General features: G+C 38.3%; 2 protein-coding genes across 2 annotated transcripts; both read left to right on the forward strand.

Moving 5' to 3' along the window:
• The first annotated feature begins 341 nt into the window (after window positions 1-341).
• LOC147475459 (uncharacterized) lies at window positions 342-12,810 on the forward strand. Its single transcript, XM_086585423.1, has 4 exons — window positions 342-438; window positions 11,968-12,317; window positions 12,393-12,525; window positions 12,611-12,810. The coding sequence occupies exons 2-4, from the start codon at window positions 11,970-11,972 to the stop codon at window positions 12,808-12,810; spliced, it is 681 nt and encodes a 226-aa protein (XP_086441549.1). The 5' UTR covers window positions 342-438; window positions 11,968-11,969.
• On the forward strand, window positions 2,882-9,404 carry LOC147475460 (uncharacterized). The gene is made up of 13 exons (XM_086581723.1): window positions 2,882-3,609; window positions 3,881-4,335; window positions 4,946-5,080; window positions 5,702-5,825; window positions 6,337-6,921; window positions 7,028-7,297; window positions 7,390-7,598; window positions 7,771-8,133; window positions 8,210-8,298; window positions 8,412-8,463; window positions 8,568-8,608; window positions 8,688-8,821; window positions 9,072-9,404. The coding sequence occupies exons 1-5, from the start codon at window positions 3,510-3,512 to the stop codon at window positions 6,879-6,881; spliced, it is 1,359 nt and encodes a 452-aa protein (XP_086437849.1). The 5' UTR covers window positions 2,882-3,509; the 3' UTR covers window positions 6,882-6,921; window positions 7,028-7,297; window positions 7,390-7,598; window positions 7,771-8,133; window positions 8,210-8,298; window positions 8,412-8,463; window positions 8,568-8,608; window positions 8,688-8,821; window positions 9,072-9,404.
• Window positions 12,811-13,507: the final 697 nt, after the last annotated feature.

Raw genomic sequence — 13,507 nt, forward strand, 5'->3', positions numbered from 1 at the left:
ATATTTTAGATGTTTGTATGTTTAACACTGCTATTCGACCACAAAGATGCATTTTTTTTTTAATTTTTTTTTTCCTTCTTTTGATGTATTAGCACCAACAAACTTATGCAGTTTTGTGTAGACACATTCAAACCTTAGTAGACGTGTAAATGCACTAGTATTCATATGCACAGATATGCAATCGTGACTCAGATTTGTCTAAATTGCTTGCAGGTCCTATCCTTCAAGCTCAATGTGGGGCAGTTTCCTCATTTGGCAGATCTGGTTACTAGAATCAATTACAATTATTTCTACATGTCCGATAGTGGGAACTTGTTGATAGTCCAGTGTGCGTCTTTCTTTGTTTTGAAACTAGGGAGGCCTTCCCAGTAAAACCCTTGATTGATGAGATATGCTCAAGAATTGATAAGTAGCCCCACACTACTTAGAAGAACCGAGGTTTATTTTCTGGTTACGTAGTATACATCCTCTGTCTAGTTTTGCTAGTTCAAGTTTTGTCCATAGGAACGTGCCATTGCACCAAATCTACTCTCGCAGCTCAAGTTTGACTTTGGCAACCAGTCATCTTTCTTGGCGCGATGCCATTCACTCCGCATCCATGGTTGAATAAAGCCCACTACCTGTGCGCTATCTTAAAGTAATTTCTATCAGTTTGAGCCCTTCGATATTAAGGCTTCCATACTAAATGTTGATATAGACATGTTGTGGAGCCTGATTTAGAAAAAGCGAGGCAATATCATAGTTGGTGTGAAGTTATTAAAACCTTAGGGTGTGTTTGTTAACTGGCAAATGAGGGTGGCTAATTGTATTTTCCCACTAGAAGTACCATTTGCCAGTGTTTGGGTGTATTTAACGGCCCTGGCAAACACTATTTGAAATTAGCCGGCAAATCAAATTATCCCACTAGAAGTGGGAAAATAGAAAACACCTCCCCCCAAAGTTGAATTAGTCACCCGGTATTTTCCCACTATGGTAGGAAAATAGAAACAACTCTCCCTTTCGATCTCTCTTCTCTATTTTCTCTCTTTCTCACTGCCGCCTCTCAACAACTCGCTCTCTTCTCAGGTATTCTCTCTCTCTCATCTCTCATCTCTCATCTCTCTTTTTCTCAATCTCTGTCTCACATTTTAAAAACAATCATGGCATAATTAATTAACAAGATTTAGACCTTTCTGACAATTCTGTGTGCCGTAAGTGCCATTGTTGGATGTGTTCCAGTTTTGATTCTCACCTCTTGGGTATGTTGTTATTGGTAGGAGTCGTATTTGTATACAAACTAGTTTGTTAGGCATGGGCATTCTAATAATTGAGGCTGCTGGAAGGTTTTGAATGTACCTAGTCATAGTAGGTGTACTGTCCAATATCTTTCAGCACAATTGAAGATTGCTGCTAACATGTCCTGATGCTTGGTATGCCCCTTCTTATACACAATTCTTGACTACACTTCTAAGTGTAATATAAGAAATTTATGTTAGTTGTAATCCATAAGCCAACCATGCCTTTCTGGTAGTCCCCACGACTTCAAAGTGGTAACATCAGCTGCTGTATTATACATAACACCTTTTGATAGCCAAAAAGTGCTCTTCACTTATTTCTTGATCTCCTTCTTGCAGAAATTTGACTAAGGTGTCTTGTTGTCCATTACAATCTTGTTTCTGAATTTCCAAATTGACACCATGCCTGACAGTATAGCCGCTACCCACAAATGCTTGATAATAGTGCTATGCCCATCACACATCTTAACTGCCTCTTTGAGATTGTAGAAATTGTTACTGAACCCAAGGCATTCAGCCACCCGATCCCACACTTTCCTTGCACAAACACAATCCCAAAGTAGATGTTGTAGCGACTCCTCACAGGGACACCCCATGTAACACTTAGACACCAACTTGATGCCCCTCCTTTGCATTCCTTTGTGCGTAGCAAAGGTCAAATACGCAAAGTTTCCATGCTATTCCAGCTGGTTTGGGATGAATATATTAATTCCACACTAACTTGTACCACCACACCTTATTTTGCTTGGTTCTGTTTTCTTCGAAATTTCTTTTAATAACTACACTTCCATTGGATGTAGCACTACCAAAAAAACGACTTTATCCGACAGACTTCAGAAAGTTTACCCGACGGTTTGTAACCATAGGAAGTTACCAACGCCTTTTATCCGTCGGGTATTAGTTGGCCATCCGTCCTGGAGGTATTACAATTGTTTTGTTCTGTCCGACGGTTGCCCGACAGTTTTTAGCTATCGGCTAGTTCGACTGCCTTTAACCATTGTTTGTTTCAACGGACACCAAAATATGGTCATACTTCTTAACCGTCGGCATATCTATTCAACAAAGGCAAAGATTTCACTTCCCACGCTTCTAAAATTTCATGAAAAATTAAACCCTAAAATTAAAATAATAAAACCGACTCTAACACTGCCGAAGTTTTCAGCTTTTCCTTCCTTCGCAATAGTTGGCCGAGCACGCCGGACTATTACCTCTTGAATTTCATTGCACCGACCGCCTTTGAATTTCATTGCACCGACGCTTCTCAACTGAATAGGTAATTTCAATGTTTGAATATTTAGTTGATTTGTTTGAATCTTAGCCTCATTCTCACCGTTTTCTAGTTTTTGCATATTTAATCCTTAAAAATATTCACTTTCCTTCACTACAAAGCCACCACTTCATCTCTCCGCCACCACGATCTCCTCCTCCACTCCGCCACTACTACTCGTTTGAACACCGGCTTTTAAAAGATGAAAACTTTAGTTATTTATTTAAAACTTGTGTTCAATAAAGTGAAACATGATTTCTTTTCTAGTTTGTTTTATTAAAACTTGTGTTTGATTAATTTCACTCGAGAATATTCGATGTCGCCATAATTTACCGTAAGTTTGTCCAATTTGATTTGTGTTTCGACAAAGGGCTTTTTACATAATGTCTGATCTTCTTGTTTAAATTGCTTTGGATGAGGACTATTCAATTGGCTAGTAATTTACTAATTTAGTGGTATAAGGACTATTCAACTTTTCAGTGGTTCAACTTAGTGTTGTTTTCCTTTAGCTTCTCCCTGATTAGAGGTATTTAGTTTCTTAGCATTGAATAAATTCTTATCCGATTTTCACTTGGGAACAAAAAAGGCAGATTAACAAAAACAACATTAATAATGATAACAAACGTTTCCAGTAGTTCAGTGCAAATTGTTAGTTTCTTTTTTTATTAATTTGTATAGACTCATTCATCGGAATTATTCTTTTTGTAGGAAAATAAACTTGATACTGATGATTACCTTTAGTTCGGGTAACACTTTCTATCGTTTTTAAAAACAATTATGAGAGGGAAATTTCTATATTTGAAGAAAATATAAGAGGGCTTAAAACGGGGATCTCGATTATTACAGTTATTTTTGCTTGTTTAGTATGCAAAGTTATGGAACCGATAAAGTTGGGTGGCTCTTTGCTCCAATCGCATTCCTTTGGTTTCTTATGATGGGAGGTGTCGGTGCATTCAACATTTGGAAACATGGTCATAGTTCTGAAGGCTTTCTCTCCTGTTTATGTATATCGGTTTCTTAAAAAGGGAGGTTGGAGCTGCCTTGGAGGAATAATGCTCAGTATCACAGGTCAACTTCTTATTTTGTTATTTAGCGCATCTCATCTCCAATTCATTTGCATTTACTGAGAAGGACTAGCGGTCTCTTGGGTTACTAATGTGCACATCATTACTGCAGGGACAGAAGCGCACTTTGCTGATTTAGACCATTTTCCTGTGGTGGTCTGATACTCGGTTTGCTTTAATATAACTGATATTAGTTGTTCCTTAGTGCTCCTCTGTGTTTTTTCATGTTCATAACTAATATTTCTTTTGTCTGGTGAATTTGTTCATTCCTGCAGCTGCTATAGAAAAGGATTTATGGGCTACTGGAAGTGTGAACGAGGAGTACCTCAAAGCTCTTAATTCACTATTTAGCAATTTCCCACGTCTGAGGGCCACTGAGCCTGCGACACTCAGCATCCCCCACTTGGTCACATCACTCAAGACTGGTTCGGAGGCAACTCAAGAAGCTGCTTTGGATTCACTTTTCCATCTCAGGCAAGCTTGGTCAGCTTGCCCTGCCGAAGTCTCTAAAACTCAGTCAGTGGCTGCTGCAGAGGCAATTCCTTTGCTGCAGTACTTGATTCAGTCTAGTCCACCCCGATTCCAGGAAAAGGCGGAACTTCTTCTACAGTGTTTACCTGGGACGTTAGTGGTCACCATTAAGCGTGGAAACAATTTGAAGCAATCTGTTGGCAATGCTAGTGTTGACTGCAAAATCACACTTGGAAATACTCCGCCCAGGCAAACGCAGGTAAGAAAAAGTGCCAAGTCAATCAATTATTTTCTATTGACATAAGCTTCTTTACAAACTTGCCTTTTTAATATAGAAGGCCCTAGGACCATGCTTCCATGGTTTTGATTCTGTTTGAAACTGAACTGTTGCTTAACAAGTCAAACCCCTAAGGCTAAGGTACTAGATTGAACAGATTTTGCTTATACAGATTTTCTGTTTGCATTTAGTTGTTTTCTTCACTGATCTGTTTTAATTTTAAGCTGCATCTGATAATTATAGCTGTTGTTTAGAATCTATTTTAAAGAAGTTATGAACACCATTGGTTTTAAAAAGGCTTTTTCAAGCCGAAACCTGCTTTTGGAAGCCGACTTTAGTTGTTTGGAGTTGGTATAGTTTTCAGTATTATGCCTAATGATGAGAAATTGAGTGTTGGGTTTAGATAAAGAATAAACTAAAATTTGAGTGATGGGGTCATTTAGGTGAAAATAATGATATTTTAGGCTTGATAGTAGTAAGTCAGTGATATTCTAAGTGAAGAGTAAAAATAATAAGTTGAGTGACGTTTTTCGAATTTGTTTCATTTCCATGTGGTATCTAAAATTGTTATGGGTTCATGAAACTAAAATAGGTACTTCGAGATGGAAAGTGGAACGAAGAAGATGCAGCAGTTCTTGTTCCTGGAGATGTCATCAGTATAAAACTTGGAGACATAGTACCATCCGATGCTCGTCTCCTCGAGGGAGACCCGTTAAAAATTGAGCAGGTGACTCTACTATCTAATGATCATCCCTTTTTAAAACTCATTATGCAATCGAGAATACCCCTCCACCCTCTTAAAATTCTGATCTGTTCTCCTTTTGAATTTTCAGTCTTCTCTAACAGGGGAGTCCCTTCCTGTAACAAAGGGCCCAGGAGATGGTGTTTACTCTGGCTCTACTTTGCATCCAAATGACCTAAACCATCCGAAAACTCAATGCATCCAGTTCTAACAACACTCCTTCGGTGTTTCTGGAAAAACTTTGTTTCTACTACTTTCTTAGTAGTTATTCGGCTTTGTTTCATGTACATGGGTCCTGTCCTGCTCCAACAATTCGTTGCTTTCTCGTCCGACAAAGGTAATTCACCTTACGGAGGCTTCTATTCTTGTTGGTGCTCTCTTGGTAGCCAAAATCATTGAATTCCTATATTTCTTATTTAAAAAAATAAGAAGCTTCTTAAGTCGATCTATGAATTCCTATTTTTGTTGGACGTGAAAAGACTGATTGGAGTCAACTTGCCCAAGTTCATCTTTCAAAGTTAAATCTTTACTATCAGCACTAAACTATGTTACCGTATTTATTTCTTATGTTAGTTAAATCTGAAAAGTTCATCTTTTTTCCCCCAGTTATATATAACGGTGAAGGCAAGTTGCAAATTTCTCAGTTGTATCTTGGTCGGCCAAATGATGCCTGAAGTCTGGCGGAGAATATTATTACTGCTCCTACTTTTTATGTTCTCCCATGCCTCAGGTATATCCTTGTGTAGTTGTGTTGACTGAGTTATACTCTCATGTCCTGGTTGAATATGGTCAGTTGTGTATATTGCCATTATACTAGAAATGCGGTCTTTTACAATTTTTGGCAAGGTGAACAATTATCAGAGCTGTAACTAGTATCTAGGAAAGTAAGCATTGTATAATTAGTTGGCAGTTCAGCAATGTTGAACCTTGCTTTAGTTGTGTAAACTTTTAATTGAAAGAAAGAATCAAATTAACATATCCAGACTTACATGTCGTGCTTGTTTTCTTAGTTACTAAGCTGTGCCTTGTGGACTTGTGGTGCAACACACTTTTCATATACAGATTAAAATTCATTTAATTGCAAGAATATGCAGCTTCAGCGTATAGCTTTTGGTTGAAAATCAGTTTACCAGTGATGTAACCATGTCCCTCATTTATTCTTTAACTTTTACTGCTATATTTTTGCTTTCTGTTCCCATTATTCTACTGCACTTTTAATCAAACATGGTTTTAACTGGCAGGTGCATTTGTGGGAGTAAATATTGGCACCGACGTCACCAACTTACCATCACCAGTGGAGGTTGTAGCAGTCCTGAAAGCTAATCAGATCAGTCATGTCAGGCTCTTTGATGCAGATCGTGGTATGCTTAATGCTCTTGCGAACACTAGTATTGAGGTTATGGTGGGTGTCACTAATGAAGAAGTGTTAGGGATTGGACAATCCCCGTCAAAAGCAGCAGCATGGGTCACAAAAAATGTTGCTGCTTATGTTCCTCAGACCAATATAACTGCCATTGCTGTTGGCAGTGAAGTATTGACTACAATTCCAAATGCAGCTCCGGTTCTGGTTCCCGCTATGAACTACATACATCGAGCTCTTGTAGCTTCCAACCTCAATTTCCAGGTGAAAGTTTCTAGTCCTCAGTCCATGGATGTGATTCCTAAATCTTTCCCTCCTTCCACCGCCTCCTTCAATTCGAGATGGAAAGTGGAACGAAGAAGATGCAACAGTTCTTGTTCCTGGAGATGTCATCAGTATAAAACTTGGAGACATAGTACCAGCTGATGCTCGTCTCCTCGAGGGAGACCCGTTAAAAATTGACCAGGTGACTCTACTATCTAATGATCGTCCCTTTTTAAAACTCATTATGCAATCGAGAATACCCCTCCACCCTCTTAAAATTCTGATCTGTTTTCCTTTTGAATTTTCAGTCTTCTCTAACAGGGGAGTCCCTTCCTGTAACAAAGGGCCCAGGAGATGGTGTTTACTCTGGCTCTACTTTGGGGTGGTCATCTAATTCATACTTTGTACCCAGTAGGAATCAATTGGAAGAGGCCATGATATGGGCCAGCGTACACCGGGTCTAATCTGGACTGTAGTAGTATAGGTAATGGTGATGGCAGTAGTAATACTGGTGGAATGGTGGTACTAGCAGTTAGGAAACTAAGATATTTATCGAAAGGGAGCACCACTTAAACTTGGTAACCAGGACTACTTTACTTCTTTTAAAGGTATTGTATCTCCATAGAAGCTTTCCACATGAATCTAACTGTAATACATGTTTGCTTTGTAGGAATGCGTGGTCTGGCTGCTTGTGTTGGCTTTTAATATTTTGTGAGTTCTGGTCATGTATTAGCCAGCTTGTTGGTCAACTTGCTAAATAGAGCTTATGCATACATTTCTCCCCAAATGAAAAGACTAAGACTCCAAGAAAGCAAAACTGAGAAAATTTCAATATTGTTTGTCAAAGCTGAACGATGCTAGCAAAGTATGAAAGGAAAGGTAGGCAGGTTTCCTCTATATCATATCAGTTTTGTTATATTTGCAATTAGCATTAGGTTCTGCTGCACAGCTGTTAATATTGATATTATATCTAAACAATGTTATATAGAGCATATGCATGCATTTCTTCCCAAATGTTAATGGAGGATTAAGACTCATATTGTTTGTTCAGGTTTGTTGCTGTCCGGATTCCAGCAAAGCAAAACTGAGCGGATTTCAATATGTCGGGATGATGCTGGCCATAGAAGATGAATCGAGTGAGAAAACTGAGAGCTATAAAGAAGAGACGGATAATGACTCGAGTGGGGGAGAAGCAGTATAGAGCAATACTAGGACTGCAAAGAGTGCCCCTGCAACTAGGCAGTATGATGGAAAGATAAAAAAAGCACCCACAAGTAAAACTCTCGTCGAAAGCGAGTCCTTTTTCCAAAAAAGCACCGACTACCTGGCTATGCATCATGGATTCTCGGCAGTTTTGTTTTTCAGATCTGTACGCAAGTCCGACTACCTGGTTATGCGTCATGGATTCATTAGTGTGAGTTTTTGCCTACAACAAATCGTCAGATTCCTTCAATTTTGTTTTGTATTGTGCTAACTTTTTATTCTTATAGGTTCATTTATCCCCTGGAAGTAAGTTTAACTTTCAAAAATATATCAAAAGGTCATTAGAAGACGATTTCAAGATAGTTGTTGGAATTAGGTATGCCATTACTGGTTGTGGTTCTATCAGAAACTTTTCTAGTTGTGTTGGTTTTTGATAATGGATTTCTAATTATGCATTTTAATTACGTAACTACTCCATGATGTCAACAGTCCTTTGCTATGGCCTTCGGTTGTGGTATTTTTGCTTCTGAATGTGTTGCTGGTGAGCTCACGTCTTTAATCAAACATTTTTCTGGTTATTTATATTCTCAATTCAAATTCAATTTAAGATGCAGTCTTTTCATTGGATTATATTGTTATTTCCAGGATGGCAGACTTTGTTGTGGATAGCCATGTTTCCTCTACTTGTAAGCAATTTTATGTATTATGGTATTAGTTTTCCTAACTAGTGCTGAAGTTCAATCTCACCCCTGAACTGCTTGCAAGCAATATTAGGAGTGGGAACAAAGCTACAAGCTATTATAACACAGATGGCTCTTCAAAATTCAAGATAGGCATGCAGTTGTTCAAGGGATAGAGAGAGCTTACAAATAGAACTTAAGGCTTTTGATTCTATTTTGGTTAGTGTGCAAACTTCAAACATTCTTCCAGCACGTGTTTTTTTATTCTGTTTTGATTAGCAAGTTTCTTACATTCAAACTCAAGGCTTTTGATTCTATTTTGATTAGCAAGTTTCTTACATTCTTCTAGCACGTGTTTTTGTTTGGGTATTTTTAGATACTTATAGCTAGAATAGAACAGCTAGAATTATTTCTAGTTCCTAAGAGAGTACTTCATGATCTTCTTCTTCTTCTTAATTTTTTTGGTCAGCAAAACTCACTTCAAGATCTTGGCAAATGGATTACCAACTTGGTGAGACGCTTTGGACCTTAGTGATTTTGTTGAAGGGTTGAATCAAGATTGCAGTATGAGTAATCTATTGTGTGGGACATGCAAACTTCATCTATTTTGTTTTTTTGAGTTTGTTTGTTGTAAATAATGGTACTAGAGATTACTAGGACTGGTTACTAGATAGATGGTGTACGTGGTGCTGATTTTTGGTTTCTGAAGGAAGTAATATGTATACTTAGTGAACGACATGCCTTATTCTTGTTTTTTTTATGAACACATTGTTTCTTTATGAATACATTGGCGTTCGTAGCATTTGAGTGAGAACTTGCAAAAATGTAATGTTGGGATGCCTGAAACAATTATTATAAAAAAATATTTTTTTTTAAATAAAGAACTAATACCCGCCGGATAAAAGCGTCTAGTAGCAAACTACCCGACGGCTAGCGGTTGGCATATCCGACTGACTAGTGATAATTTGGTCTAACCGACGTTTTATAATGTGAGAACTATCCAACGATTTTTAATAGCCGGGATATCCGACGGATTTTAGCAGCAGGAATATCCGACGGTTTTTTACAGCAGGAACTATCCGACGGTTTTTGACAGCCGACATATCCGACGGTTTTTAACAGCAGGAATGTCCGTCGGCAAAGATCCCCAACCCCGACGGCCTGTTTTGACCAATAAAAACCGTCGGAAGTCTATGCCGACCGAGCATTTTCCGACGGTCTTGCGGCAGTTTTGGTTTGTCGGGTAATACCTTTCGCGACAGCCATAGTCAGTCGGGTAAAATCGTTCTTTTGGTAGTAGATAATTAGTCAAAATAAGGCTGATCATATCATAGCGGTTTGAACTGTCTTTTTTAGACAGGATTGAGAGTACTGCAAATTCTTACGGATAAGCAAACACATTTTTAGATATATTTTGTTCTACAATAGTACACTAAACTATAGAGAACTTGGGCAAAAATATACTGAGGTGCAAAATAGTTGATTAATATTGGCAGTTAGTGTAACGATGATAAAAAGCAAGATAAAGATTTGGTCTCCACTTTATATTTTTCTCAGTAGATTCACGGAGGCTCACTACTACGCGAGTGCATAATTTGACATATATGAATTCTTTTGTATATATGTTTAATCAAGTTACCGAATATAAGCGTCCCCTCATATATCAAGATCATTGTCAGTTTGCAACACACAAGGAGATGAACAAAATTGCTCATTTGCTCCCCTATAAACATGCTTTCTATTTCCTCTGCATTCGTCCCCTATAATATTTCCTCTGCATTGTTCATGCATGTATGTTTGTATCAATTTGTTTGTTTTGTTAATTGAGTACATGAATTTGTATATTTCATTATTATTATTTTTTTTTTGAGATATTGTAGAATGATTACCGAACGTTAGCGTAAGTTAATTAGTGGCGTTTCTACTTATAGTTATAAGTGCATATATGATGATGACATGGTGGTATAGGAGAATGTATATGGGGAGGTATAGGCCTAGGCGTAGGGCTCCCCCCGCTCTTATTAGAGGTCCTCGTAGGAATTGGGATAAAGTGCGGAGAACTATATTGGGTAGGATGTATACAAGCACTGACAGATTCTGCCACGAGCAATTAAGGATGAGACAATCAATTTTTCGTCGCTTGTGCACTCGTTTGCATGGTCATGGTCTACGTGAAAGCAGACATGTTACATTGGAAGAGCAAGTCGCCCTATTTTTCAACACTGTTGGGCATGACATGCGTAATCGAAGTGAAACATTTCAATTCTTCCGTTTAGGAGAAATAGTTCACCGTTATTTCTATCTTGTGTTGAATGCAATCCTTTGTTTATTCAGAGAGTTAGTAACAAATGCTACCGCTGATAACTCTCCTCGCGAGTGTACCAACACACATCATTGGCATTGTTATTTCAAGGTCAGTCAACTTTTTAGAAAATGGATAGGATCATTCTGATTTCAATGTTTAATAGTTCAATAAATATTTATGAAGTTTTTTATGTTAGGATGTTGTGGGTGCGGTTGATGGTACACACTTTCCAATCAATTTACCACTAAGCTTAATGTGCTAGGTATCGTAACAGGAAAGGTGTCGTGACCCAAAATGTGTTAGTAGCTTGCACATTTGACATGAGGTTCACATATGTGCTAGCAGGGTGGGAGGGATTGGCACATGATGGACGGTTGTTGAGGAGTGATGTGGCTCGTCCTGGGCATAAGCTTACTATTCCAAATGGTAAGTACTATCTTGCGGATGCTGGATTTGCTTTAGTGCCAGGGCTCCTCACGCCTTACCGTGGTGTACGATACCATCTTAGAGAGATCGGTGAAGTTCAACCTCAAAATCATAAAGAACAATATAACTTTTGCCATTCATCTTTGCGTACTATTGTTGAAAGGACAATCAGTCTCTTGAAGAAGCGATTTTCCTATCTAAGGCATGCAGTTTTCCATGATGTCAAAACACACACAAAGGTTATCCTTGCATGTTGTGCATTGCATAACTTCTTGCGAGAAGAGGATCCTGATAATACATTGAGTGACGAGGAGCTCACTGATGATGAGGAAGAGGCTGACAACTCTCTGAATGCTCCAAATATGAATATTGATATGCAACCAAGTATTGGGTGGACTAATTTTAGGGATGAGCTGTCAATTGCAATGTGGGAAGATAACGAGTGATGTAATAGATATTATGATTATATGAGTGATGTTTTTGTAGTAGACTTATGATTTTATTAGAGTGTTTTTGTAATAGACACTATTATGTTTCAACTACTTATAATGTTTTATTCACATGCAATCTTTCTTATTTGTTACCTTGATATGTTACTATGCTATGTTCTTTGTTGGTCATTGCTTCAAACTAGGTATGGCTGGAAAACAGAAAAAAGTTGTGAAAACAAGATCGCCCCAAATTAGATGGTATCCCAACATGGAAGCCATCTTGGTAGAGGTGTTGTTAGAGGAGTTAGCTACTGGGGGCAAGAGGGCAGATAATGGGTGGAGGAAAGAGAGCTTGAAGCGTACTGCTGATGAGATCAATACGCGACTTGGAATGAATTGTGTTTCAGACAATGTCAGGTCGAGGTTGAAAACAATGAGACTTGCTTGGCAAGTTGCGAAACATGCAGTTGATGCTAGTGGGTTTGGTTTGTCTTTCAACAAAGAGACCAAGAGAATTGATGCAGATGAGAATGCATGGGAGAGTTATGTAAATGTAATAAAATAATCTCATTTTTTTTATAGGATTTGGTTTTGGATGCCATATTAATTGGTATATTGTGGGATTTAGGCTCATCCGTTGGCAAAAACTCTCAGGCAGAAATCATTTCCTTACTATGACGAATGTTGTCTCATTTTTGGGAATGATTATGCAACTGGAGAAGGGGGCAATAGTGGGTTCGATGATGACATGGTGGATGGAGGTAAGTTGATTAGATGTAAATAGAGTTGAATTTTGTGTGTCTAACTAATTTTAAAATTAACTTTTTGTTTCAACTTCTTGTTTAGATGATTCTAGGCAAACCCAAGGAGATAGGGGTGACGATTCTGATGCTAGTGAGTCCTCAGCTTTTGGTGCTCCCTTAGATACTGGTGGGGATACTTCTCAAACTGAGAGTGGTCCTAGAAGCACTACACCTACTTCTAAGAAGACTAGGAAGTCTCGATTCTTTGAGGATATACACGAACCCCTTCGTTTAAGGTGTTAATCTGAAGCGGTGGCAAAATTGCGAAGCCCTCAAACCGAGAACCACAAGAAGAAGAAGTAGACCAAATAGATTTGTTAAAAGATGCTTTTGAGTCTCTTCCCCGATATGAATCCCCGCTTTTCTTAAGGTCGCTTGACTTTGTCGGGTCGAGAATGATAGGCTTATTAAGGTCTTCTTGGGCCTTAAAGAGGATATCAAGGCTTCATGGTTGTTTAGGAGGCTAGAACAAAATTTGGACATTGATTCAACCTTGTTTTTGGTTTATTTCTATGTTTGAACTATATGTTTTGTGGGATTGTTGTTAAGTGGTGGACCGATATATTATTGTTAAGTGACATTGATGTTACTTTTGGATATTTTATTGTGTGTTCTTGTTGAGTCTTTGTGTGCGTGTAGTGGGTTGGTGTGTGTGGTAGTGTGTGTAGTGTGTGCAATTAGGTGGTGTGGTGGGTGTGGTGGAGTGGTGGTGGTGTGCTGCTGCTACTGCTATGCTGCGATGGTTGTTTAAGAAGACATCCTATGGATACTATTAAAGTTGAGTTGCATTGTATTTTATTTTATTTAATTTTTTGTTATACTTCATTGAGTTTGAAAACCAAAAAAAATATCTCCAAAAAATTGAAATATCATTTGCCACTAGAGAAAAACCATGTAAACAAACACTGGCAAAACTGACAAATCTTATATTTTCCCACTA

This window comes from Coptis chinensis, chromosome 9 (genome assembly GCF_015680905.1).
Source record: "Coptis chinensis isolate HL-2020 chromosome 9, ASM1568090v1, whole genome shotgun sequence".
NCBI lineage: Eukaryota > Viridiplantae > Streptophyta > Magnoliopsida > Ranunculales > Ranunculaceae > Coptis > Coptis chinensis.